This window comes from Cupressus sempervirens, chromosome 4, assembly GCF_028749045.1.
Source record: "Cupressus sempervirens isolate cs-2001-9-10 chromosome 4, ASM2874904v1, whole genome shotgun sequence".
Lineage (NCBI taxonomy): Eukaryota > Viridiplantae > Streptophyta > Pinopsida > Cupressales > Cupressaceae > Cupressus > Cupressus sempervirens.
Genome location: NC_143121.1, coordinates 71,206,756 through 71,234,485, shown reverse-complemented (window position 1 = coordinate 71,234,485; position 27,730 = coordinate 71,206,756). Strand labels below are relative to the sequence as shown.

At 35.4% G+C, this 27,730-nt stretch overlaps 1 protein-coding gene across 1 annotated transcript; it reads right to left on the bottom strand.

Annotated features, from left to right (window-relative positions):
* Positions 1-22,997: 22,997 nt before the first annotated feature.
* Positions 22,998-25,067, bottom strand: LOC149559995 ((R,S)-reticuline 7-O-methyltransferase-like). The gene is made up of 3 exons (XM_089824398.1): positions 24,294-25,067; positions 23,765-23,829; positions 22,998-23,673 (listed from the first exon to the last, which is right to left on the bottom strand). The coding sequence occupies exons 1-3, from the start codon at positions 25,006-25,008 to the stop codon at positions 23,359-23,361; spliced, it is 1,095 nt and encodes a 364-aa protein (XP_089680524.1). The 5' UTR covers positions 25,009-25,067; the 3' UTR covers positions 22,998-23,358.
* Positions 25,068-27,730: the final 2,663 nt, after the last annotated feature.

The window sequence follows — 27,730 nt, the reverse complement described above, 5'->3', positions numbered from 1 at the left end:
ATTCCCTTAAGCTTACAAAATTGAGGATGCAATGCATGATGGGTCTCGACTACTAGGCCATGTTAGGTACTCATGTACATAATTGTTAGGATTAAACCACAGAAAGAAATAATAATTACATGAAAATATAACCAATTATAGAAAAAATAATAGATCACACAGAAAAGAACACAAGGCACCAAGATTTAACATGGTTCACCCAATCCCTAGGCTACGTCCACCAAATAGCAAGTCCAATATTTTTATGATCTAGTGATTACAACTTGATTACAATCTGTAATCCCTTATAGCTCAATATTACCGTAAGAACCAATTTTGTATCACACCTTATGAAATAATTGCTAACCCTAAGCCATTTTATACAAGTATTTTAACAACTTTAGGGTTATAATTAATAATTACACGCCGACCCAAAATCTCAATAAAATAGGGCCCAATTTTTTTTTCAGGGTGATGCCTCAAACCCCAAAGAATCTATGAAGTATGTATAGTACTTTCCTAATCAGTCACCACAATCTAACAATCTCCCACTTGGGGACTAATCAAGCTCCACAGTAAACAACAATCTCCCACTTGGAGACTGATCCTGTAGCAATACCACTACCACATGGGGCTGCCACTGGATTAAACCACCTTGGACTCTACTATTCTTTTTTTCATATTTAGTTTAGAAGACCAACCAAAATTGAAGAGGAGTTCAACTTCTCCCTTGTTACTACCTTTTTCAACATATCTGCTAGATTGTCATTGGTATATATCTTCTCTAGCTTTAACTATCCATCCTCCAAAATGGATTGAATAAAATGGTGCCACAACTGTATGTGTTTGGTCTTTGAATGTAGAGCTGAATTCTTTGCAAGATGAATGGCACTCTGACTATCTGTGAACAAATAATTATCCTTCTAAGGATTTCACAATTCTTGCAAGAAGAACTAAAGCCATATAATCTCCTTGGCTACCTCTATAGTAGCTACATACTCTACCTCTATAGTGGATAAAACATTAACCTTTTGTAACCTAGAAACCCAACTCATGGCTGCCCCACCAATAGTAAAGATGTAACCTATATTACTCCACCTGGTATCAATATCCCCTACCAAATTTGAGTCAACATAGCCCTATAAATCAGTAGTAGAGCCCCCAAAGTGTAAACACGTATTGGATGTTACTCTGAAATATCTGAGAATCCATTTGATTGCATTCCAATGCTCAATTCCTGGATGACCCATATACCTACTAATGACTCCCACTGCATGTGCAATATCTAGCCTAGTACATACCATAGCATACATCAAGCTTCCTACAGCTGAAGCATAGGGTACCTTGGACATCTTATCCTCCTCTTCCTATGTCTTGGGACACATCTCCTTAGTCAAATTCAAATGACCAGGTAAAGGTGTGCTAACACCTTTAGCATTCTCCATAGATAAACATTGCAACACCTTCTCAACATAATCAACTTGAGATAGCGTCAATGTTCTATTTTTCCCATCTTTGCAGAATTTGTTTTGCTACCCCCAAATCCTTCATAGAAAATGCATGTGGTAATTGGCTTTTTAGCCCCTTAATGTGATCCATGTTAGACCCAACTAAAAGCATATCATCAACATATAAACATAAAATAATGTAGCTATCATCATCCAACCTCTTAAAGTAGACATAATGATATGAATGACACCTACTATAACCATGCTCATGCATAAAACTATCAAATTTTAGATACTATTGCCAAGGTGCTTGCTTCAAGCCATAAAAACTTTTCTTCAATTTGCACACTAAGTTATCCTTACCTTTGACCACAAATCCCTGTGGCTAAGCCATATATATCTCTTCATCAAAATCACCATGGAGGAAGGTTGTTTTAACATCCACTTGCTCTAAATGCAAATCTTCAGTAGCCACTAGACTTAAAATAGTGTAGATAGAAGTCATTTTAACAACAGAAGAAAATATCTCATCAAAATCAATTCCCTTTTTCTGTGCAAATCCTTTTACAACTAACTTGGCTTTAAATCCTTTCTTACCTCCATCCTCTTCTTTTAAATTGTAAACCCACTTATTCTGTAAAGCCTTTTTACCTGCAAGCAATTTGCATAAATCCCATGTCTTATTCTTCAGCAAAGAGTCCATTTCATCTTTCATTGTAGACCCCCACTGAATCTTAGTATCCACTTGCATAGCTTTATCATAACTTTTAGGTTCACCATCATTAGTAAATAAAATAGAATACAAAGAGGGAGAAAATCTTTGTGGAGGTCTAATTTTCCTTGTTAACTGTCTAACATTCACTGCTGTGTGTGGTATTTTTTGTTGTGGTTGTTGCACATCATGAGGAATGGATAGAACATCAGCTTTTGGAGTATCATCTAACACTACATAATCATCTTCTTTCTTCTCATATTGCTACAATAGATCTTTTTCGCAACACTTTCTCATTGAATATGACATCCCCGCTTCTTACAATTTTATGATTTTCAAAATCCCAAAGCCTATAACAAAACTCATTAATGCCATATCCAACAAATACACATTTCTTTGACTTAGCTTCTAGCTTGGTTCTATTTTCAGAATCTATGTGAGAAAATGCTTCACAATCGAAGGTTTTGAGAAAAGAATAACTCACTTGCTTACCAATCCATGCCTCCTCTAGAATACCACAACCCAACTTGCACGTTCCATTATAGTTCTGATCATGCATTCAACCACTCCATTTTCCTCTAGAGTCCTTGGAATAGTTTTCTATCTATGAATACCATTAGTGGAGAAATAATCTTCAAATTCATGACCACAATACTCACCACCATTATCAGATCTGAGACATTTTAATTTTTTACCAGTCTCATTTTTAACCAAGCATTTTCATTTCTTAAAAGTTTGAAATACATCATATTTCTATCTAAGGAAATAAACCTATACTTTTCTAGTTGAGTCATCAATAAATGTAACATAGTAATGAGAGCCACCAAGAGAAGATACCTGAGCTAGTCTCCATACATCAGTATGCACAAGCTCTAAAATCTCCCTTTTATTTTCCTTCCCAATCTTTACAAAACTCACTCTCTTTTGTTTTCCATATACACAACTTTCTCAAAAATCTATATTAACACATTTTAGACCTGGTAAAAATTTCTTTGAATGAAGTACTTTCATACCTTTCTCACTCATGTGCCCAAGTCTATTGTGCCATAGCACTATATAAAAACCTACAGTAGCTATTTTTTCTCCTTGCTCAACTGCAACAATTTTTCCTGAACATTCATTTTTCTCTGAAACAATTAAAGTAGAAGGAACAATATGACCTGTACAAAGATATAAGGTGCCTACTTTCACACCTTTTTCTACTACAAGGGAACCTCTTGAAACCTTCCAATTTTTATCATTAAAAGTAACTACACAACCCTCATCTCTGAGTTGCCCTACTGAAATTAAATTCCTACTTAGCCTTGGAACATGTCTTACCTCATGTAGTAGCCAATGATTCCCATTTTGCAACTTAATCTTAATTTTTCCCTTTCCAACAATCTGACAGGGTTCATTATCTCCCAAATAAACAAACCTAAAATCCCTTTGGACATAATCAATGAAATAACCTCTATAAGGTGTAGCATGAAATGAAGCACCAAAATCTAAAACCCATGAATCAACAACACTTTCTAAAGAAAAAAGCAAAGCATCCTCTTCAAATTTTTTACTTACCACATTTGTCTCCTTGTTTCCATCTAATTTATCTCCTTCATTTTTCTTTCGATTCCAACAATCTTTCTTCTTGTGCCTTGGTTTCCCGTAGTACCAATAGTCATTCAATCCTCTCGTTTGTGACCTCCTCCCCTTTGAATTTCCTCTTGATTTCCCATGATTTCTAGAATTACTTCCTCTCTTAGTCATTCTGCCCCTACTTTGTGCATTCAAAGCATATCCTAATGTAGATCCACTTGAGGTTTTCCTATGAGTTTTCTCACTCAAATTAACACTGATCACATCATCATATTTTAGGGTACTAGATCTAGGAACATAATTACTCACAACCATTACCAAGCCATTCCAAATTTTAGGCAAAGAACACAAAATCAAGAGAGACCTAATTTCTTCTTCAAAGTTGATACCCATAGAAGATTTAATTGACTAGTAATAGTATTAAACTCATTTAAATGATCTGTAATAGATCCACCTTCTGCCATTTTCATATTAAATAAACACTTAATGAGAAATACCTTGTTTGAAGTGGAGGGCTTTTTATACAATATCGCTAGGGTTTTCATCAATTCTTCTATCGTCTTTGCTTTTGTAATATTAGATACCACCGATGGTGTCAGGCATAATCGAATGCTTCCAAGTGCCTTTCTTTCCAAAAGATCCCATTCATCATTTGACATAGATCCCTAATTCTTGGCTTTGCTTTCCAATGGATTCCATAAATCCTTCTGATACAGATAGCCTTCCATTTGCATCTTCCATAACTAAAAGTTTTGCCCATTAAACCTATCAATCCTTAGCTTACCCTCATCTGCCATTGCTCCCACTCAATCATGAGACTCCCACTCAACCATGACACTTTCCTATAGAGGATAACTAAAAAATAACTAGGCTCTGATACCACTTGTTAGGATTAAACCACATACATAAATAATAATTACATGCAAATATAACCAATAATAGAAAAAATAATAGATCACACAGAAAAGAACACAAGGCACTAAGATTTAATGTGGTTCACCCAATCCCTGGGCTACGTCCACCAAACAACAAGTCCAATATTTTTATGATCCAGTGATTACAACCTTATTAGAATCTGTAATCCCTTACAGCTCAATACTACTGCAAGAACCAATTTTGCATCACACCTTATGAAATAATCCCTAACCCTAAGCCCTTTTATACAAGTATTTTAACCGCTTTAGGGTTATAATTAATAATTACATGTCAGCCAAAAGTCCTAATAAAATAGGGCCTAAATTTTTTTTACTTTCCTGATCAGTCACCACAATCTAACAATAATGATTTGCAATCTCTCATAAAGTGAAGAAAGAGGGAAAACCTCATGGGAAAAACCCTCCCCCAAAAAGAGAGATGAAACAATGTATGGATGGATGGAGTAATCAAGACCCCCCCATTACAACATACATCAAATATATACGTAAGAGAATGATGAGAAGAGGAAGAGAGATAAGATACCCCCCCCCCCCCCCCCCCCAAAGAAGAATGCCAAACAGTGACTGCTCTAATGAAGAAGTTGATCTAAGACTACAGAATGGTGTTCCTCCGCTTAGGAAGAAACAATGCCAAAGGTACAAATGAGATGCTTCCACTGTATGTGAAAAGAATCCCATGGATAAGTGATGTCTCTAAAACCTACTCAACTAGCTGAAGAACTTGTCTCAAAGAACTGTCTATCTATACAACTAATGAAGAACCCTACTACAACTATTGATCATAAGTATCCACAATCACTTCTACTGTGACAATTGATCATGTAGAGAATGAACAAGAGAGTCATATGGAGCCCTTGTGACAACTACAGAAGGTGTTTTTGCATCAAGAAGAAGAGGCAGAGCATCAATACTATCCTCCAAATCTATCACTGAACCTATATCTGGAAGACTAGATGTACCTTGCTATTCTAGACCTATCACTATGGTGATATATGCATGTGGAGTGAACTGATATAGTGACCTCTCGTTGTAACTGTTGATAGAACCTCACATGTCTAAATCTATTGAAGCACTATCGTTGGTGTCACTATTAGTTTCCATTGTGTATGATGTGTGAAGAGGAGTAGAGGACAAGATTGTTGAACTTTCCTCAAAGTATACATCCTTCTCCAAAAAAATTTGATGTGTCTCTAGATCTAGAAGTCTGTATGCCTTCATACTATCTTCATAACCAATGAAAGTATAAGGCCAAGGTGACAGTGCCTTGCATCCACTGGAAGATATCTTTTCCCATGCAGGACAACCAAAAACTCTAAAGTGTGTCACAATAGGTTTTTTTCCACACCATGCCTCAAAAGGAGTTTTTCCATCTAAGGCTAGATGAGGAGATCGATTAAGAATGTGAGTGACACTACTAATTGCTTCGAATTCTAGTGATGGATGTAGAGACTTGGCTTGTATCATGCATCTTGCCATAGACTTAAGAGTTTGGATCCTCAATGATGCAACATCTGTCTTATGTGGACTGAATGCTGGTAGAGTCTGAAGATCAATTTCCTCATATCTGCAAAAGTCCTTAAATCTTCTATTCACGTATCTTCTTTTATTGTCCATTCAGAGAACTTTGATGGCTTTCCTAGATTTCCCTTCTACATGAGTCTTGAAGGCTAGAAATGTGTCCAACACTTCATTCTTGTTATGAAGAAAGTAGACCCAAGTGTGTCTTGAAAAGTCATCAGTGGAGGCAAGTATCTAGTGACTTTGGCTGAATGCAAAAGGACCTACTAATACCATGTGAACCATCTGTAGAACACTTGGTGCTCTTGAAGACTTCCCTCTTTGTAACTTCCCCTCTGGATGCATATCCAATGAATCTATTGAACATTCACCATGGGAAAAGTTGATTTGAGGGAGACCTTTGACCATTTTGTATGTGCAAAGTTGCTGAAGATAGTGGAAGTCAAGATGACCATATCACTGATGCCATAATTGCATGTTTGAAGTTGATTGTGTTAACAAGGCCTTTGAAGGAGACTCAGACACAAAATGAGAGAAAGAGTACAATCTTTTGTTATGATTCATTTTCCCCACTACGACCAAGGAATTGTCTTTAAGATTGTGGACCTGTATTGAGTCTGGAAGGAACTCAACTCTATGCACATCTCCAAGGTGAGTGATTTGGTAGATTGATAGGAGATTTGAACTTAGGTTTGGAATATAGAGAACATCTTGAAACTCTCAATTTTCCATTTCCATGTTTCCTTTTGCTTCAACTTCCATTTTTCTATCATCTCCCACGAAGTTGTGTGGTACCTTTGATTGCTTCATTGAAGAAAAATCCTCCTTTGAAGAACCCATATGATATGAGGCACCTGATTCAAATATCCATTCCTTTGAAGAATTTGAATTTTCCATGAGTGCTTTCCCTTTTCCCTTGGAATAAGAAGAAGACCCTTTATCCTTATAAGAATTAGGAAATGGAACATTCTATTTCTTCATGATGTTGGTCAACTCATCAATCTTCTTAAGATAACACTCATGCTCTTCATGACACAATTTCTTGCAATAAGCATACTTCTTCTTCTCCTTATTGTTGTCCCTCTTCTTGTTGGAATTTGTAGACTGGCCTTGTTGATTGGATTGAGGTGTTGTCTTTTCTGCATCCTCTAATTTGCTCTTCCATTTCTTCTTACCCTTTCCTTTATTTGAAGACTGTCCAGCTGAATGTTGAGAACCCTCATTGTTGGCCACCAATGCTTTAGACTTAGGTGATTTGAAAATCCCCATTGATTTTAACTTCTTTTCTTCAGTATCCAATAGATCAGCATATTCATCAAAAGTGACTTTCTTATAGGCAGACCCTAAGGTAGTCTTTGAGGTGTTAAAAGAAGATACAAATGTTGAATACTCTAATGGGAACTTATTATATATGAGATAGATCAATCTATCATCTTTGATAGAACTCCCACAATTAGTAAGCTTTGTCCTTAATTCATTCACCTTGATGATGAAATCTTGTATTGAGTCATATGACTTAGGATCTAAGGAGACAAGCTCATCTTCAATCTTGAAAACATCCTCTTTAAACACTTTACCATAAAGGTTTTCGAGGGTATCCCAAGCTTCCTTGAATGTAGAACACTTCTAAATTTGATACATGATTTTATCATCAACCCCTAAACATATATCACGTAGGGCTTCCCTATCCATTGCTACCCAAGATGAAATATCACTTGCTGATACATTATCACCTATTGGTTTAGGAAGAGTACCATCTACATATTGTGAAACTCCATTATGCATTAATTGATACCACATTTTGATTGACCACATAACATAGTTATGAGGAGTTAATTTTGGAAGCTTAAAGTTGCCCATAATGCAGAAAATGAAAAAAAAGTGTAGAAAAGAGAGAACACAACACCAAGAACACCCCCTGTTTTCACTAAATCAAGAAACCTCCCCAAAATAGATGCTTTGGGCACTTTATTAGTAGTGAAATTAAAATGGGCCACTTGCCAAGTTTGGCCTTTGTGGACTTCTAATTTTTCTTGTTATAACCTCTATATGGATTACAAATTTGGAACTTTACAATGTGCTACAATTTTGAAGCAATACAAAGCAAAGAAAGGCCCTATTGCTGAAAGTGACACTTTTCTCCACACAACAGTACAATCTGATAACAAATCTAGAAAGTAGACAAAAAATAAGGCACTTTCAAAAAAAAAGAACCTATTTTCAACTCCTGATGTGCTCAAATGAAGTGTTTGAAGTTGCAAAATGTAGGATTATGTAGGTACAATAGCCAAAAAATGTAAATTTTGAACAATCCACGCACCAAAACCAAAAAATGCAGCACCACTAAAAAGTTTAGAAAATTTTACCCAATTTCAAAAAATATTGCACCTGATTTGGAGTCTAGATGTTCGAGTTATGGCCTCCCAAAATTGAACTACAAAAACCAAAATCAATCTGGAGAGGGGTTGTATCAGTGAATGAAAGGATTCAATTTGATAGGCATACAACTATCTCATTAGTTCAAATTTGGCCAGCAATGATGGTTAGACAATCATCAATTTTAGGCTCTTGAATTAATGACATTAGTGCACCTTCAAGTCTTTGATGATGTCATTCGTACAGATGATGATGTCAGTAGTAAAGACACGTATTATATGGACTATATGAATAAGGGAGAAAAAATGATGTGGTAGGGTCCTCAGATGTTGAGTTAGAGGTATGGAATGCCATGTGGGTAGAAGACTTGGCGCTGATTGTGCATTGATGTGTCACAAGTATGTACTGTTGATTGGATTAAATTCGTTGATGTGGATTACACCACATGTCACTAACTATGTGCTATTGGATGGACAATGTTAGGATAAACCATAGACAGAAATAAAAAACTACATGCAAATATAACCAATAACAAAAAATAAAAGAACACACAGAAATGAACACAAGGCACCAAGATTTAACGTGGTTCACCCAATCCCTGGGCTACGTCCACCAAATAGCAAGTCTGATCTTATTACAATCCAGTGATTACAACCTGATTACAATCTGTAATCCCTTACAGCTGAATACCGCCGCAAGAACCAATTTCGTATCACCACATATGAAAAAATACCCAACCCTAAGCCCTTTTTATACAAGTATTAAACCGCTTTAGGGTTATAACATGTAGGCCATATGTCGGCCATAATCTAACAATCTCCCACTTGGGGACTAATCAGGCTCCACACTAAACAACAATCTCCCACTTGGAGACTGATCCTATAGCAATACAACTACCGCATGGGGCTCCCACTGGATCAAACCACCCTGGACTCTACTGTTCTTTTATTCACATTTAGTCTAAAAGACCACCTGAAGCTGAAGAGGAGTTCAGCTTCTCCCTTGTTACAACCTTTGTCAACATATCTGCTGGATTTTCATTGGTATGTATCTTCTCCAGCTTTAACTGTCCATCGTCCAAAACTGACCGAATGAAATGGTACCACAACTGTATGTGTTTGGTCTTAGAATGCAGAGCTGAATTCTTAGCAAGATGAATGGCACTCTGAATATCTGTGAACAAATAATTATCCTTCTGAGGATGTCCCAATTCTTCCAAGAAGAATTGAAGCCATATCATCTCTTTGGCTGCCTCTGTAGCAGCAACATACTCTGCCTTTGTAGTGGAGAGAGCATTAATCTTCTGTAGCCTAGAAACCCAGCTCACGGCTGCCCCACCAACAGTAAAGACATAACCTGTAGTACTCCGCCTGGTATCAATATCCCCAGCCAAATCTGAGTCAACATAGCCTTGTAAATCAGTAGTAGAGCCCCCAAAGTGTAAACACTTATTGGATGTTCCTCTCAAATATCTGAGAATCCACTTGACAGCATTCCAATGCTCAAATCCTGGATGACTCATATACCTGCTAACGACTCCCACTGCATGTGCAATATCTGGCCTAGTGCATACCATAGCATACATCAAACTTCCTACAGCTGAAGCATAGGGTACCTTGGACATCTTATCCTCCTCTTCCTGTGTCTTGGGACACATCTCCTTAGTCAATTTCAAATGACCAGGTAAAGGTGTGCTGACAGCTTTAGCATTCTCCATAGAGAAACATTGCAACACCTTCTCAACATAATCAGCTTGAGATAGCGTCAATGTTCTGTTCTTCCTAGCTCTGCAAATCTTCATACCAAGGATTTGTTTTGCTGCCCCCAAATCCTTCATAGCAAATGCATGTGCTAATTGGCGTTTCAACCCCTTAATATGATCCATGTTAGACCCAGCTACAAGCATATCATCAACATATAAACATAAAATAATGTAGCTATCATCATCCAACCTCTTAAAATAAACACAGTAATCTGAATGACACCTATTATATCCATGCTCATGCATAAAACTGTCAAATTTCAGATACCATTGCCGAGGTGCTTGCTTCAAGCCATATAAACTTTTCTTCAATTTGCACACTAAGTTCTCCTTACCTTTGACCTCAAAACCCTGTGGCTGAGCCATATATATTTCTTCATCCAAATCACCATGAAGAAAGGCTGTTTTAACATCCATCTGCTCTAAATGCAAATCTTCAGTAGCCACAAGACTTAAAAAAGTACGAATAGAAGTCATTTTAACAACAGGAGAAAATATCTCATCAAAATCAATTCCCTTTTTCTGTGCAAATCCTTTTACAACTAACCTAGCCTTAAATCTTTTCTTACCTCCTTCCTCTTCTTTCAACCTGTAAACCCATTTATTCTGTAAAGCCTTTTTACCTGCAGGCAACTTGCACAAATCCCATGTCTTATTTTTCAGCAAAGAGTCCATTTCATCTTTCATTGCAGACTCCCACTGAATCTTAGTATCCACCTGCACAGCTTCATCATAACTTTCAGGTTCACCAGCATCAGTAAGTAAAATAGAATACAAAGAGGGAGAAAACCTTTGTGGAGGTCTAATTGGCCTTGTTGACCGTCTAACATTCACTGGTGTGTGTGGTATTTGTTGTTGCACATCATGAGGAATGGCTGGAACATCAGCTTTTGGAGTATCATCCAGCACTACATAATCATCTTCTTTCTTCTCATGTTGCTGCAACAGATCTTTGTACAACACTTTTTCATTGAATATGACATCCCGACTTCTTATAATTTTATGATTTTCAAAATCCCAAAGCCTATAGCCAAATTCATTAATGCCATATCCAACAAAGACACATTTCTTTGATTTAGCTTCTAGCTTGGTTCTATTTTCAGAGTCTATATGAGCAAAAGCTTCACAACCGAAGGTCTTGAGAAAAGAATAACTCACCTTCTTACCAGTCCATGCTTCCTCTGGAATACCACATCCCAAAGGAGTAGAGGGACCTCTATTAATCAAATATACTGTAGTATTGACAGCCTCTTCCCACATGTGTAAGGGCAACCCAACATGCAACCTCATGCTCCTTGCACGCTCCATTATAGTCCTGTTCATGTGTTCAGCCACTCCATTTTCCTATGGAGTCCTTGGAACAATTTTTTGTCTATGAATACCATTTGTGGAGCAATAATCTTCAAATTCGTGACTGCAATACTCACCACCATTATCAGATCTGAGACATTTTAATTTCTTACCAGTCTCATTTTCAACCAAGCATTTCCATTTCTTAAAAGTTTGAAATACATCAGATTTCTATCTAAGGAAATAAACCCATACTTTTCTAGTTGCATCATCAATAAATGTAACATAATAATGAGAGCCACCAAGGGAAGATACTTGAGCCGGTCCCCATACATCTGTATGCACAAGCTCTAATTTCTCCTTTTTGTTTTCCTTCCCAGTCTTTACAAAACTCACTCTCTTTTGTTTTCCATACACACAACTTTCACAGAAATCCATATTCACACATTTTAGACCTGGTAAAAATTTCCTTGAATGAAGTACTTTCATACCTTTCTCACTCATGTGCCCAAGTCTATTGTGCCACAACGCTGTATCAGAATCTACAGCAGCTATTTGTTCTCCCTGCTCAACTGCAGTAATTGTTCCTGAATATTCATTTTTCTCTGAAACAATCAAAGTAGAAGGAACAATATGACCTGTACAAAGATATAAGGTGCCTACTTTCACACCTTTTTCTACTACAAGGGAACCTTTTAAAACCTTCCAATTTTTATCATTAAAAGTAACTACACAACCCTCATCACCGAGTTGCCCTGCTAAAATTAAATTCCTACTCAGCTTTGGAACATGTCTTACCTCATGTAGTAGCCAATGATTCCCATTCTGCAACTTAATCTTAATTTTTCCCTTTCCAACAATCTGACAGGGTTCATTATCCCCCAAATAAACAAGCCCAAAATCCCCTTGGACATAATCAATGAAATAACCTCTATGAGGTGTAGCATGAAAAGAAGCACCAGAATCTAAAACCCATGAATCATCAACACTCTCTAAAGACAGAAGCAAAGCATCCTCTTCGGATTTGTTACTTACCACATTTGCCTCTTTGTCTCCATCTGATTTATCTCCTTCATTTTTCTTTCGAGTCCAACAATCTTTCTTTTTGTGCCCTGGTTTCCCATAGTACCAGCAATCATTTGGTCCTCTCGATTGAGACCTCCTCCCCTTTGACTTTCCTCTTGATTTTCCATGATTTCCAGAGTTACTTCCTCTTTCAGTCATTCTGCTCCTGCTTTGTGCATTTAAAGCACTTCCTGATGTAGATCCACCTGAGGATTTTCTACGAGTTTCCTCACTTAAAATAACACCGATCACATCATCATATTTTAGGGTACTAGATCCAGGAACAGAATTACTCACCGCCATTACCAAGCCATTCCAGCTTTCAGGAAAAGAACACAAAATCAAGAGAGCCCTAATTTCTTCATCAAAATTGATACCCACAGAAGATAATTGACTAGTAATAGTATTAAACTCATTTAAATGATCTGCAACAGATCCACCTTCTGCCATTTTCATATTAAATAAACGCTTCATGAGAAATACCTTATTTGAAGCGGAGGGCTTTTCATACAGTGTCGCTAGGGTTTTCATCAAATCTTCTGTCGTCTTTGCTTTTGTAATATTAAATGCCACCGATGGTGCCAAGCATAACCGAATGCTTTCGAGTGCCTTTCTATCCAAAAGATCCCATTCAGCCTCTGACATAGTTCCCTGATTCTTGGCTTTTCCTTCCAATGGCTTCCATAAATCCTTTTGATGTAAATAGTCTTCCATTTGCATCTTCCATAACTGGAAGTTCTGCCCATTAAACCTGTCAACCCTCAACTTACCCTCATCTGCCATCGCTCCCACTCAACTGTGAGACTCCCACTTAATCGTGAGACTTTCCTGTAGAGGATAATTGAAAGACAACCTTGCTCTGATACCACTTGTTAGGATAAACCATAGACAGAAATAAAAAACTACATGCAAATATAACCAATAACAGAAAATAAAAGAACACACAGAAATGAACACAAGGCACCAAGATTTAAGATGGTTCACCCGATCCCTGGGCTACGTCCACCAAATAGCAAGTCCGATCTTATTACAATCCAGTGATTACAACCTGATTACAATCCGTAATCCCTTACAGCTCAATACCGCCGCAAGAACCAATTTCGTATCACCACATATGAAAAAATACCCAACCCTAAGCCCTTTTTATACAAGTATTAAACCGCTTTAGGGTTATAACATGTCGGCCATATGTCAGCTACCATGTCGGCTACTTCCAAATTTTTTTTTTTTCGGGGCGATGCCCTGAACCCCACTATTTATGAAGTATGTACAGTACTTTCCTGATCAGTCACCACAATCTAATAGACAACATGGTAGGGCTGATTGGACTTATGTCAAATGCCAACTTGGCCATAGGGAACCACATGGCAGGAAATCTAGAGTCCACTTGTTCAGTGTGGAATGAATGATTTCCATGGTTGCAACAAAGAAGCAATAAGCACTGTGTGTCATAGGGAGAAGCCAGCCTATTGCAAACTCCCGTGCCAGAATATTTTTTTGCCATGCCCGGATAATACTAATCATAGTAGGCTAGATTTATTGTGTCGCCAGAGGTATGCAATTAGTCCCACATGCATGGTGACTTTGGCTTTGGAAGTAGATTAAAGAGAAGCCCACATATGCGAAACTAAAAGGCGAGCTCGCCAGTGCTACCGGTAGTGAGATGTGCTCTTGTCGGTGGAATAAGGGTCAGTGATGCTTGCCAAAAATTTGGGGTTGCCCTCCTCGTGATTATTATGTATCCAAATTTCAGAATGTGCAATAATGGTATGGCCCAGTGGAATATAGTTTGCAGAATAATAAATAAACCCTATGAAATAATTATAGAATATTCCACCAAAATTAAAGAGTTGAGCCGGGGTGTCACTACTCGGTTCGGCTAAAAAAATTTTCTCTGCTTGAATGCCTTACTGGGCAAAATATTTGAAAAATAATTTCAAAAAATATAGTAGAATTATAGAGAAATAATTAAATTAAATCCAAAACTCAAATAATCAGATCAATAAAATGACCATACCCAAACTACAAATCGGGGCCTCTAGGTTCTGATTTGTAAATTTTTTTTTTGCCTCATGATCAAATTTCACCCAACATAGAAAAATTTATAGTTGATCTTCACTGAATCAATGCTCCAGATGCAATGGTGAGGTTAGATCTAGCTCTAGATGCTCCCAATTTTTGTGGATGCTCCAGATTCATGTCGAGGTGTTGAAGTATGAACAGTCTCAAATGACTATGTGTAGAGAAACTCCCTCAACTCTGATACCATGTAATAATTTGTCTTAGGCCAGAATTCACCCAAGACCAAGTAACTCGAACACAAGCACAATAGTAGACCAATAAAGAGAGTATGATCAAAATGATGATATATTCAATATGCCATATCAAGAGTACACTAGGAGTGCCTATATATAAAGGCCTCTAAAGAGCTTCTAGAATGCATAGAAGTCTGCATCATGATAAGTCATACAACTAGGCACATGTCCACCAGATATGGGTTATCCTCCATTAAGCACATAATTAAGAGTGATGATGTGAGGATAAGCCTACAATGGTGTATCACGCAAATCAGTAGTGTAGACAACATGTGCTAAATTAAGAGTGCAAATAACTATGTTTTCAACATGACAACTCAATGAATGATGCAAAATCCCATGTTGTAGATACCACGTGCTTAATTAGAGTTTCATACTTCTATGAGAGTACACAAACTCCTAAGTGTCTCACCTAATTAAATAATAAAATAATGCAAAATAATTGAATAGTGCATTAACCTAAGTAAACTTAAGTAAGTGTAATAAGTAAATACTTATTTACACCAACAAGAACCATTACTGCAATTGTGGATAATGTTATAAACTATGATTTGATCAAGAAAAGTGAGCATGACGGAGATGAAGGATTTTTTTTTTCTCCATGGGGAATTTCAAGGATCTGGGCCCAAATAGCTTTCCTCCAGCTTTCTTTCAAGAACTATGGACAATCATAAAATATGATGTAAAACATTGGCCAAAGGCTTTTTTAATAAAGGGAGATTCCTGGAAGAGCTTTATTAGACATATATTGTTCTAATTCGTAACATTGGTTAGTCCACTAGGATGGAGGATTTTTAGCCCATAAGCCTCTATAACACTGTGTATAAGGTTCTTTCTATAGTTTTTTTTCAATTGATTGAAGTTACTTTTCCATATGTTTATTATCCCATATACTAGATGGAAAATTTTGGATACGGTCATTACTTGGCATGAAGTCCAACACTCTATGGTGACAAGTAGGAACCTGGGCATGGAAATGAAACTAGATATCTCGAAGGCATATATGATAAAGTGATTCAAGAATTTCTATTCAAAATCTTGGTTTGGCTCAAATTTGGTGAAAAAAATTATCCTTCTGATTAATTAGTTTATCAACTCCATCCAATTTGTTGTTCTCCTTAATGACACTTCTTGAAAGTTCTTCAATACTATTAGAGGGCTTAGGCAAGGTGACCCCCTTCTCTCCTACTTATTTATCATTATGGAAGAAGTCCTAGGGGATGGATCAAATGTATTAAACCTACTACAACTATTTCCCTAGAGGTTCTACAACAAGTTGTGGATGATGCTTTCCTCAACGGGGCTAGGTGCTAGAAGGAGCTCCTAGACTATAATGCTGAGGCATTTGGACAACATATTAACTATCATAAGTGAAATATCTACTTCTTCAACACTGAAAAAGACCTACAAGGTCAAATAATTAGGTAACTCAATTTCCAAATGACTACTCTTCCTTATGCATATCTTGGGCTTTCCCTCACTATTAAGGAGGTCACTCCCTAGTTGTGGAACCTGATAGTGAAGCGCATGTAGAGAATGATGCATGGATGTTAATTCTTATCACTTTCCTAATTTGTAGTTGTTGGAGGATGAAACTAATGCATTTTTTGATTAAAATATAAGAGGTTCTTTATTCTATTATAGGCCATGAAAAGTATGCTTCTTCTTAGTGTAATTCATGGAAACAATGCCTATTTTTTGTTGTTGTTCATGTTCCCGCAACTGGTTCTTAGCTGATGTAATTTATTTATTTTCATTTAGTGATTTGCAATATTTATTTTTCTTATTGAAATAAAAAAAGTATTTCTAATTCATTTTGTTAATTTAAAAATAGGATAATTTCAAATCTCAGAAGCTCATTTGAGCCATGTTCCACATTTGAATGAATTTTAATTAAAAAATAGGTTACTAAATAATATCAACAACAAACAAGTCTACTCAAGGCTTTTAGGAGTTGATTCTCCCTCAGTCCAAAATCATAATAAAAAAAATGATGGTGTGGTATGGGTCATTCCTGATCTTAGGTGGTCCAAAATCAACTTTGATTGGGTATCCAAAGGAAATCTAGGTCTATCTAGAATGGGTATTATTGCCACATTAGAGGATGGGATCATTTTGGCTTTCAGTGCTAGGAGAGAGATGTACATAACAAATAACCAAGCTAAGTGCTTGATTATAATGGATGCTATCATGTTGGGGATTAGACTTTGAGTATAGACACTACAACTAGAAGGTGATTCCTGAATTATGACCAATGGAATTTCTAAGGGAAATTTGGAGGTAGGTTCCTTGGATATGTATATCAAACAGATCAAAAAATTGTTAGACAATTTTGATGAATTCAAAATTACTCATGTCCTAAGGGAAGTGGACTCATTAGAAGAAGATTTCCAATGTATTTGTGGAACAATTTTCAAATGGAAAGTTTGAAATGATGAAGGTAGTCATGGATATCCGACCTCATAAACTAGATTTATGTCCAATACTTGATAAGCATGGTGAGTGAAGCTCAAGAAATGACTACTAAGGCACATCTTATGGAATAATAATTTCAAAGTAAGGGTAGGCATCATTTTTCTATATCCTTGGCTTTGGAATTCCTCCACCTTAGGTGCGACATCATATCGAGCCCATTGAATTTCCTTTTGTTAGAATATATAGTCCACCAATGTAATTAAGGGGGGGATGGGGTGAATTAGTTATCCAACTATTATCACAATTAAAAACCTTATCAAACCTTAACCATATGAGAAATATAATAAGTAACCATACCAAGATACTCATACATAATAACACCAGATATGTTAACTAGAGAAACCCTTGATCGGAGGGAAAACCTTGGTGGGGATGGTACCCACAAGATGATGTACTAATATAAAGATTCCTTGTTAGAGGATGAACCCTATTAGGAGTCTATGAAAACATTCAACACATATTAGTACCCTTTAGGAGACTATGAATCCCTGTCAGGAGATTTTAACCCTGTTAGGAGTTGTTCCAACCCTGTTAGGAGTTGTAGAAGGTAGATGAACAGACTGTCCAAACATCTTCAAGGGAAAGACCTGTGAACCCACTGTCTAAATGATTTTTCTATTATTCCTTATAGAATAACATAATTGTACTATACTTCTTCATTCCTCTTCCTTAGTCCTATTGATCAAACTTCAGCTTCTTTTGATCTTGATACCAGATCACCAACTTCACATTCAACAATTCCTTGGATTTCTTACTCACATTTGCCAAACACTCTACTCTTGTTCTCACACTTCACACTCTATGCATACATTAAACTAAGGAAAACATATTTCCTTTATGCTAGGTCCTCAAATCAATTCCTTGAGTCAGCCTTGAGGCTTTCCCAATTAATTATAATAGGACCACAATTAAATTTTTAAATATTTTACAACTACAAACCACTGTTAGCTCATAGACTATGCAACTTCTTACACGTGTGACTTCAAGACTTGTGCACTTGCTGACATCATCATTAGACTATCCTCTATCTTTTTGTAACTTCACATATCTTGATTCTATCTTTGTTAGGAGATAGAATCTAATCATTAGAAACTTCTTATTAGGTACTTTGTCTTTGCACCAATCTCTATAAATCACATATACCTTCTGTACATCTTTGACTAATATTACATGCACTTCCCCTCATAATCTATTTTTTCTTGCTATGAATAACCTTTACATACCATTCTTGCTTTGTTTCTCACAACTTCACCTCATTCATTCATCTTTTTTTTGAATACCCATTTAGTTCATATAACATTCTTGTCTTTAGATCTTGGAACAATTTCCCATGTGTAATTCTTCACAATTTGGTCTATTTCTTCCTTCATTTCTTGAATCCAATGATCATCTTTGCATACCTCATCATAACTTTTAGGTTTAACTTGAGAAATCAAACATAATTCCTTATTTACTTTGTTTCTTGTCATCACTTCTTTGTCTTTTCTTGCAATTATTTTCTTTGGAGGGTGATTCTTTTGTCATCATGATTATGTAATAATATAAATATTCCTTGTTAGAGGATGGGCCCTATTAGGATTCTATGAAAATTTTTAGTACATATTAGTCCCTATTAAGATCCTTGGAATCCCTATTAGGAGTGGTAGAAAATAGATCGACCCACTGTCCAAATAGCTTCAGGGGCAAGACCAATGAACCCACTATCCAAATGATCTCTATGTCATTGCTTGTAGTATAATAGAATTTTACTATACTTCTTCCTTCCACTTCCTCTTTCCTATCAACCAGACTTCAACTCCTTTTGATCTCGATACTAGATCACCAACTTCACATGCAACAATTTCTTGGATCTCTTACTCGCATTTACCAAACACTCTACTCTTATTCACACACTTCACACTCCATGCATATATTCAACCAAGGAAAACATCTTTCCTTTATACTATGTCCTCAAAAAAATTTCGGCTTTCCCCATTAATTATAGGACCAAAATAAGATAATTAATTATTTCGCAAATACACACTACTACTAGATCACAATTTATACAACTTTTCACATGTGTGAAACCAAAACTTGCACACCAACAGACATCATCATGAAACTATTCTTTGTCTCCATGCAACTTATCATATCTTGATTCTATCTCTTTTAAAAGATACAATCTAATCATTAGAAACTTCTTATTAGGTACTTTGTCTCTAAATTGATCTTTGTAAATCATATATATCTTCTATATGTCTTTGACTTATGTTACGCACACTTAACCTCATCATCACGACACATTGTAGAACATGTGCTTAATAGTGCATCACTTGAACATAAAAACTTTATTCATACGACCATGATCTTTGTCTGCTACTTTGCCAGTCTTCATAGAAAATTTACTATGTTGTCATCAATGACAAAAACAATCATGAATGCAACATTTTAATTATGCCACATGCTCACCAATTCTTTGGATGCACCCCCAAAGGAATATTGTCAACATTCATGCTAACACATTTCTCATTTGAGGATGGTGACATGTGTATCTATAAGCCCTCTAAATCCGTGCAATCATTTTTGCAAATAGGTAGAAAGCACCAACCATTGTAGCAACAATTATGATACTTAGTATTTCATGAGACTTCATTTGTCTTCAAATACATGGAAACTTTACCAATAATTTCTTATCACAAACATGTGCTTTGAAGAAGAGCTAAGAGCTGGTATGCATCATGGAGGTAAACTTTTCTTTGTCCATGGATGGGCTAATTCCATAATTTAGAAGGTCAATTTTTGTGAACAAGATAAGGAAGAAATTTATGTTTGATGGAGTGTTATTCTGGGAAGCATCATACTTAATTTTGAGGGAGAAATTTTTGGTAGTTGAGTGGCACTTGAGGTCCAATCTTTACATTTTATCTATTTTCTTATCAATAGCTCTGATGGTGGTTGTCATGAAAGTCGAGGCTCTATATGTGACTAGGAAGTGTGTTGCCCATATCATTTGTAGGGTCAAGATGTGTGTTGGCATCTAAAAGGAAGATCACCATTATTTTTTGATTGGAGGTAGGGATGATGATCTCAACCCTTTAATGGTGTGGGTTTCAAATTTTCCTATGGAGGCACACCTCCCTATTACCCATTGGGCTTGGTACAAACTTACATCTTTTCTTCATTTGTACATGGAGTAGGTTTTGGTTGGTGAAAGTGTAGTGGAATGTAGGAAATTGATCCCTTAGAGATTGACTAAACCCATCAGCGAGGATGAGAGGCTCATGATTTGTAGAAAATCCCCTATGAAAATAAAAATGTGGGTAGCTAGTTGTAGAATCACTAATCATTTTGTGCATTCCTCAACTATTGGGCATAGTGCTGCTGAGCCTTCATCTCTAGGGAATGGTGTCCTAGAGCCCCTAGGTCTTCAAATTCAATTTGGGAATTTTTCTAGAGAGGACATTGATGTAGGAGCATCCTAGGGTATTCAACAATCATATATGCAGGAGCACTGAGCTCAAATTTGTAGACTTATGTTTCACGCAATTAGGGTTATGTTTAAGATATGTTTGGGGAACTTTTCCTATGTGTGCATGATTATTGGAGTGATATTATTAGAGTTAGATCCTTTTTGGTGGTTGTTAGTAGCATGTTCTTGACTTTTTTATAGACCTTGGAGATTGTTTTTGTGAGCTTCCATCTATGGGATTTGGCTTATACATGCTCTTGGATTTGGATCATTGGATGGTACATGGACCTATGTCTAAGAGCACATGTATTCTTATTTGGTCTTATGATTTATTCATGCTTTGTAAACTTTGGATTTATCCTAAGTATTTACTATTTAAGTCTGTTAGGCCAACTTGTGGCTTGAGTGTGCATTTAATATAACTTGCTAGGCTGAATTGTGGATTCTTTTAGTACAAGTAAAGGGTATTGTGATGTTTTGAGTGATTCAATTCAGCATGGAGTAGCTGAGAAGAACTATGTTTAGTAGAGCTACTAGCTAAGTGTGGTCTTGGGAAACAAGAAGGTTTCCTAGTGTCTTGCAAGCACAAGTTTAGATTCTTCTTGGGGTTTCTACCAAATTGCATCTTTGGATAGCTAGGTATTTTGGATCTTGTGAGATCTTGCAAAGCTATTATTATAATTTCTTATGTATTTGGCTATAACCTTGAAGACCTTATAGTCAGGCATTTTGGGTGTAATTCTTATGATTATATTATGATAATTGCCATTGTTTTGGACCTAAATTTGATTTGTGTTATTGTTTATATTATGTTGTGTGGTTATTTGTTGGTGGCTAGGTCATCACCTTTGGGGATACACCTACCTTGCACTACATCAGGCATGGACATCTCCCTCATTCCTAATCATGGTGTGGTGTAATATGGAAATCATAGGTGTGCTCGTGGATGTTCTGGAGGTCACATTGCAAGGGAAAGATTTCCTAATTTCACAAGGGAAGATGCTACCAAATGGTTCTCTTAGTATGTTCTTGGGGCCCATTTCATGTAGGATAGTGGTGTTAGTTTGTGGTGACTGATCAGGAAAGTACTATACATACTTCATAAATTCTTTGGGGCTATTATTTGCCAATGGTAAAAAATTTTGGGCTACTATTCACCATTCGCCAATAGCACAAAATTTTGGGCTACTATTAACCAATTGGTGATTGTTTATATTTGCCAATGTATGGCCAACATGTTGTAACTAATTTTAACCCTAAAGTGGGAAAATACTTGTATAAAAGGGCTTAGGGTTAGGGATTGTTTCATTGATGTGATGTGAAAATTGGTTCTTGCAGTGGTATTGAGCTGCAAGGGATTATAGATTGTAATTAGGTTGTAATCACTGGATTGTAATAATATTAGACTTGCTGTTTGGTGGATGTAGCCCAGGGATTTGGCGAACCACATTAAATCTTGGTGTCTTGTGTTATTTTCTGTGTGATCTATTATTTTTTGATATTGGTTATACTTGCATGTAATTGTTATTTCTATCCATGGTTTAATCCTAACAGGTGGGTAGTTTTGTGGGTTAGGTATGGCTCTTTTTGTTAGACCACATATTTCTATTGGTGGCTATTTTTGTAACCCTTTAGTATATACAATTGTATGCTCCATAGCTAATGGTGGGGTTTTTTTTTTTCGGATGGGTGGGGCTTGGTTATGGCCAATTTTGTATGGAAGCCTTATGGTGACCCCCAACATCTAACTTTTCATTCCAAGATATTAATATAAAGATATTATTATTCATAAAAAAAAATCAGTAACAAATTGCAAAAAAAAAGTGTATATGAAATTGTGTATACTGTGTGTTTCATTAATAATGTTTAGTGACTTGTTAATTTAAAATAAAATAAAAAACATATTATCAAATATAAAACTAATGTATGTTTAATAAGTGATTGCATCACATCATCATTAAATTACTATCAATTAATTTGAAACAAGTGATTTAAAAAAAAAATCTCATAAAAGCAACTAAATAAAACACAATATTGTGTTATTAGGCTTTGCTTAATAGAAATCATGCAATTTCAATTAAAATTCAAACCACCAAAAATGACTACAATAAAAAATATGACTATATATATCCACTATAAAATAAATAGCCAACGTGTTAGAAACATCCCCCAATGCTCATACCACAGTTAAGAAAGAGAAAGAAGTACAAAAGATCAACTTGCTAGAAGTTTCTTGAAGCTAAATCCATCCAACAAGGTCTAGGAACTACTCGATTCCCCTCCCCTCAAATTAATGAAGTGCACATCCTTCCTTTGAGTGATGATGGTAGTTTATTTATATAATAATTATAAAAAAGTATTTGAAACATGCGTGGATCATCTAATACATTACATATAGACCTACTAGAGAAAGTTATTTTAACGTGACTAAATTTTTGGGTACTATTAAAATATATTGACCTAGAATTTGGAAACCTCAATAATGGTTTGAATAGATTGTGATTTGAAGATTTTGTAGCTTTTGAAACCTGCTTTGCCAAAAATTTGTTTGAATTCTCTTTCAGATCGCTCCTTTCCCCCATTACTATATACCATCATTCCCATATCAAATGCCAATCCTACTCCTTTGAGATATTTTTCTTCATTAGCTTCATCGTTAATCCCTTCAACAAGAAGGGCATCCACAATTATAACTTTTCCATTTTCTGGTATGGCCTCATAGCACGTTTTCAACACTCTTAAACAATCATCATCATCCCAATCATGCAAAATCCACTGCAATGAGATTTCCAGTTCAAATTACATTGTTAGTCAAAATTTATAAATTTGATACAAATGGTACATAAGCTTATATAAGATTATATACCTTCATAAAAATAGCATCAGCGGGTGGAATATGTTCAAACATGTTGCCACTAATGTGCTCTACTCCTACAATGTCAAAAACCAAACCATATTTCACTGTCAAAATGCTATGCTATATAAAATATTATAATAATAATTAGCTCATAAAATTAGTGTTTATCTTCATATAATTAAGGAGCTTTTAAATAAAAATACAATTCACTATAAAATTCTAAATATCACAAATTTCATATAAAAACAATTATAACAATTGTATTATTAACAAGATTAAATAATTTTTATTTCTCAAATTAAAACTAGTATACAAAAATTGAGATATATTTTATATACTATTATTATTTACATGTATGAATTAATATTAAACATAAAAGAAAAAGTAAGAATTTTTTATATGCATCCATAAATTTTTCCCATGTTAAAATGATGTCTTAAAGTTAATCATATAAAGTTATTCTTAACAATAAGACGTGTGCACTATTAAAAAGCCTTTCATCAATCAAACCAATGAACTAAAGTCAAGTCAATCTTACCAGCAATAGGAAGTGCAGAAGAGATAACATGAGGCAGATCAAAATTAATCCCCCTAATGTGTTTGTAATGCTCCACAATAATGGACAACGCAGAGCCCACACCTCCCCCAACATCAACCAAAGAGTTTATTTTCTTAAAACCGTCCTCATATATCTTGACAACATTACCCATGACAGCACGAGTGTCACAAGACATGGCCTCGTTGAACGTTCTGTTCGCTTCAGGGATGTCTCTAGTGTAGTCCCAAACACTCATACCATGAAAAGCCTTTCCAAAGGCGCAGGTGCCTTCTAACACAGACTCATGCAAATGCAGCCATCCCGGAGTGGTAATATGGTTGATGGATCCCAACAACAATGGAACATAGTTGCTATTCTCCTTAACAAGCAATTTAGAAAGGCCAGTGAGACCATATCTGGTTTGCCTGAAGTCCTCCTCGTGTGGGATCTCAGTAAAGACTTGGTGGGCTGCTAGAAATCTCAGGAGGCGAAACAGATATTCTATACAAGGTGGGCTTTCATTGGAGGCTGAAATGTGGGCAGCAATATCTTCTAGGGTTAGAGAGCCATCATGGGAAGAAATTATGTCAGGAATATTCAACAAAACGGCAGCTCTGAGAGCCATGGGCTTAGATAGGCCAAGTATAATGTCATAGAGTTTTAGCTGAGATAAGAAACTACTTTCAGGTTCTTGCCTAGAAATTTTAGAATCCATGGCAAAGGATATACTGAGATCGTTGGATAATGGTGTGGAGTAAAGGGGGATAAGAGCACCTCTTTATAATACCAATAGTTAGTCTCACTTCTCAATGGAAATAAAAAAACAGTCTCATATTCGTGCCTCACATGATTTAGACTTTGATTGTGCTAGATAGCATGTAGATTTTTCATGAGGTAATTTCGGAGGTAGCATGAATGGCGTGGGTTTGGTTAATCAATACAAGAATAAACAAATAATAATAGATAGCAAACTTTTCAAAAATAAAAAACACATGCATTAATAGTAGGCTATTTTTCAAAGTTTTTTTGGGTTGGTGATGACCATTGGTTGGTGATTGACTATTTGAGTGCTATTACAGAGATATTTCATAATAAAAAAATACATGCACTAATAGTTGGCCATTTTTAAAGTCCTTTTGGTTGGTGATTGACCATTTGCATACTACTATAGGAATATTTCATTAAGATTGGTGGACTATTTGACAACAAGTAATGGTATTTTTGAGTGAAGACAATTTAAAAATGTCATTTTTTTATTGTCATTCCATGGTCTATACAAAGAGATCTTGAATATCTAGAAAGCCAGAATCTTAGCGCTAAGTTGTTATCTCACATAAGAAGATGTAGGGAAATAATTGTTAAAATTGAACATACCATTTAGGAGTTCTAGGCTTACCATGTTAGCCTACAAGCTACTAGGTGTTTTTTCATAGATGTCAAAATGATATTTTTCTTGTTTTGAATCAAATATAAGTGTTAGTAGGAATAATGTGACTTGTTAAATAAATTTGTCACATATAGTTAAATGAAATAATCAAACTAGCACCTAACATGGTGTAGACTTTAATTTTGTTGGATAAAAATGTAGTTTTAAAATAGTAAAATGATTAATCAATAAAACAACAACAATAATCTTATCTTTCAATAAGTAAAATCAATTCAATTGTTAGTATGAATCAAATAAAATTACTAACTATTGATATTTCTCATGTTTGCTATTATCTAAAAGTGGAAGTCTTCCCATAAATTGTGTGGGAAATTGTTCACTAGCACTTGCACTTGAAGGATGTGCGACGGATAAGTTGAGAAGAGAAAAAAAGAAGTGCAAGTTTATCTAAGACGATTGCCTTTTTTGTGTGGGTTTAGAATTGTGTCTTTCATCATGGAGATTTAGTTTACTATGGACATTATAAGACCTTGAAATGATTCAAATGACATCATGCTCCTAACCTTTACCTCTCTATTGTTTCATTTTCCTTATTGTTAATTTAGAAGTGGAAGATTATCAATTTTATTGAGTAATCGTCATAATTAGACAAATGAGTCCATTCTATTAAAATTTTGTATTTATAGGTATAAATATAAATAGTAAGATAAAGAATACGTGTGTAGCTAAACATAATATTATAGTATTTCATGTCTATATTATATTAAAATATTAACATAAAAATGAAAAAACATATTGAAGGATAAATTCTTCACTATCAAATTATTACAAGTATATTGCTTTAATTTCATTCAAATAGTTTTTTTTAATATATTTCAATATTTCTTTTAATCATTCAGTTACAAAATTTTAATTATTTAAGTTGACATGTGCTATAAATAATCAATAAATATGTCAGTTTATATTATTATTTTTTGCATAATTTGATGTGTTAATAATTAAGGGAGTAATCATTAGATTATATTTTTATATAATATTGAGAATAGATAAAAGTAAAATAAATTAATACATTAACAAATTAACAATTAATGACGAATCTCCAACCATCAAACAAAATACTATAAATTGCTTTACATCTTTGTATCTTCAGGTTAATTGGTGAATCCCCAAAAATCCAAAATAGTCTTTCTAAATATTGATCCTCAGGTACAACAATGGTTGATCTTCTTTAGGGGATTTTCTTTGAGCCCCTTCCCTTGTAATAATTTGGACATTCCTTTTGTTACAAGGTTTGGAAAACACAATTTTTGTGAGAAGGTTATATTTACCATATCTAATAAGAGCATTTCCTAGAAACATTAATGGATAACCCTCCCTAGTAAAATCATGATGATTATATCAACTTTGAATGTGATTCCCATCTATCTTATGTCAATGTTGGATAGGCCAAGAAAATTAGTGCAGGAGTTGTAATCTTGGGATAAGTTTTTTCATCCTAAAGAGTAAAGTGGGGTGGAACTCATGGTTTAGCCCATCAAAAAAGATTTGGGTGTTAAGTTATTTGAAAAATATATCATAATCCAAATTTAAAATGGCTAGACTTATGTATTTTAAACATCTGCAAGGGAAAGACTCTTCACTGCTAACTCCTTTCCAAAGGACTCTAAGGTTTGGAATTTTATCTCATCTAGTAGAGACCTTATAATTCACTCCCTCTCTTGGCTTATTCATGATGACTCCAAAAACCTCTTTTGGAATGATTTTAGGAATATATTCCTTCCTTTCTTTCAAATTCAAAATCGGTCTCCTTTGGAGGATCGCCTAAGGGATATGGGAGGTATTCATCTTTTACAACTACTTTGTAATTGACATCCTCTTTCCCTCCTTCTTCTAAGTGGAAGGTTCTCCCAATCTTAGATGTTTCTTAGGATTGTGTTTCTAACTTAGAGTCTGAATTAAATAGAAGATGGTTGTTGTATCCCCTAAGAATACAAATTCATTTGGACCCAATCACACTCTAGGTAGTACATAGTCAAATTTAGTTATGAGT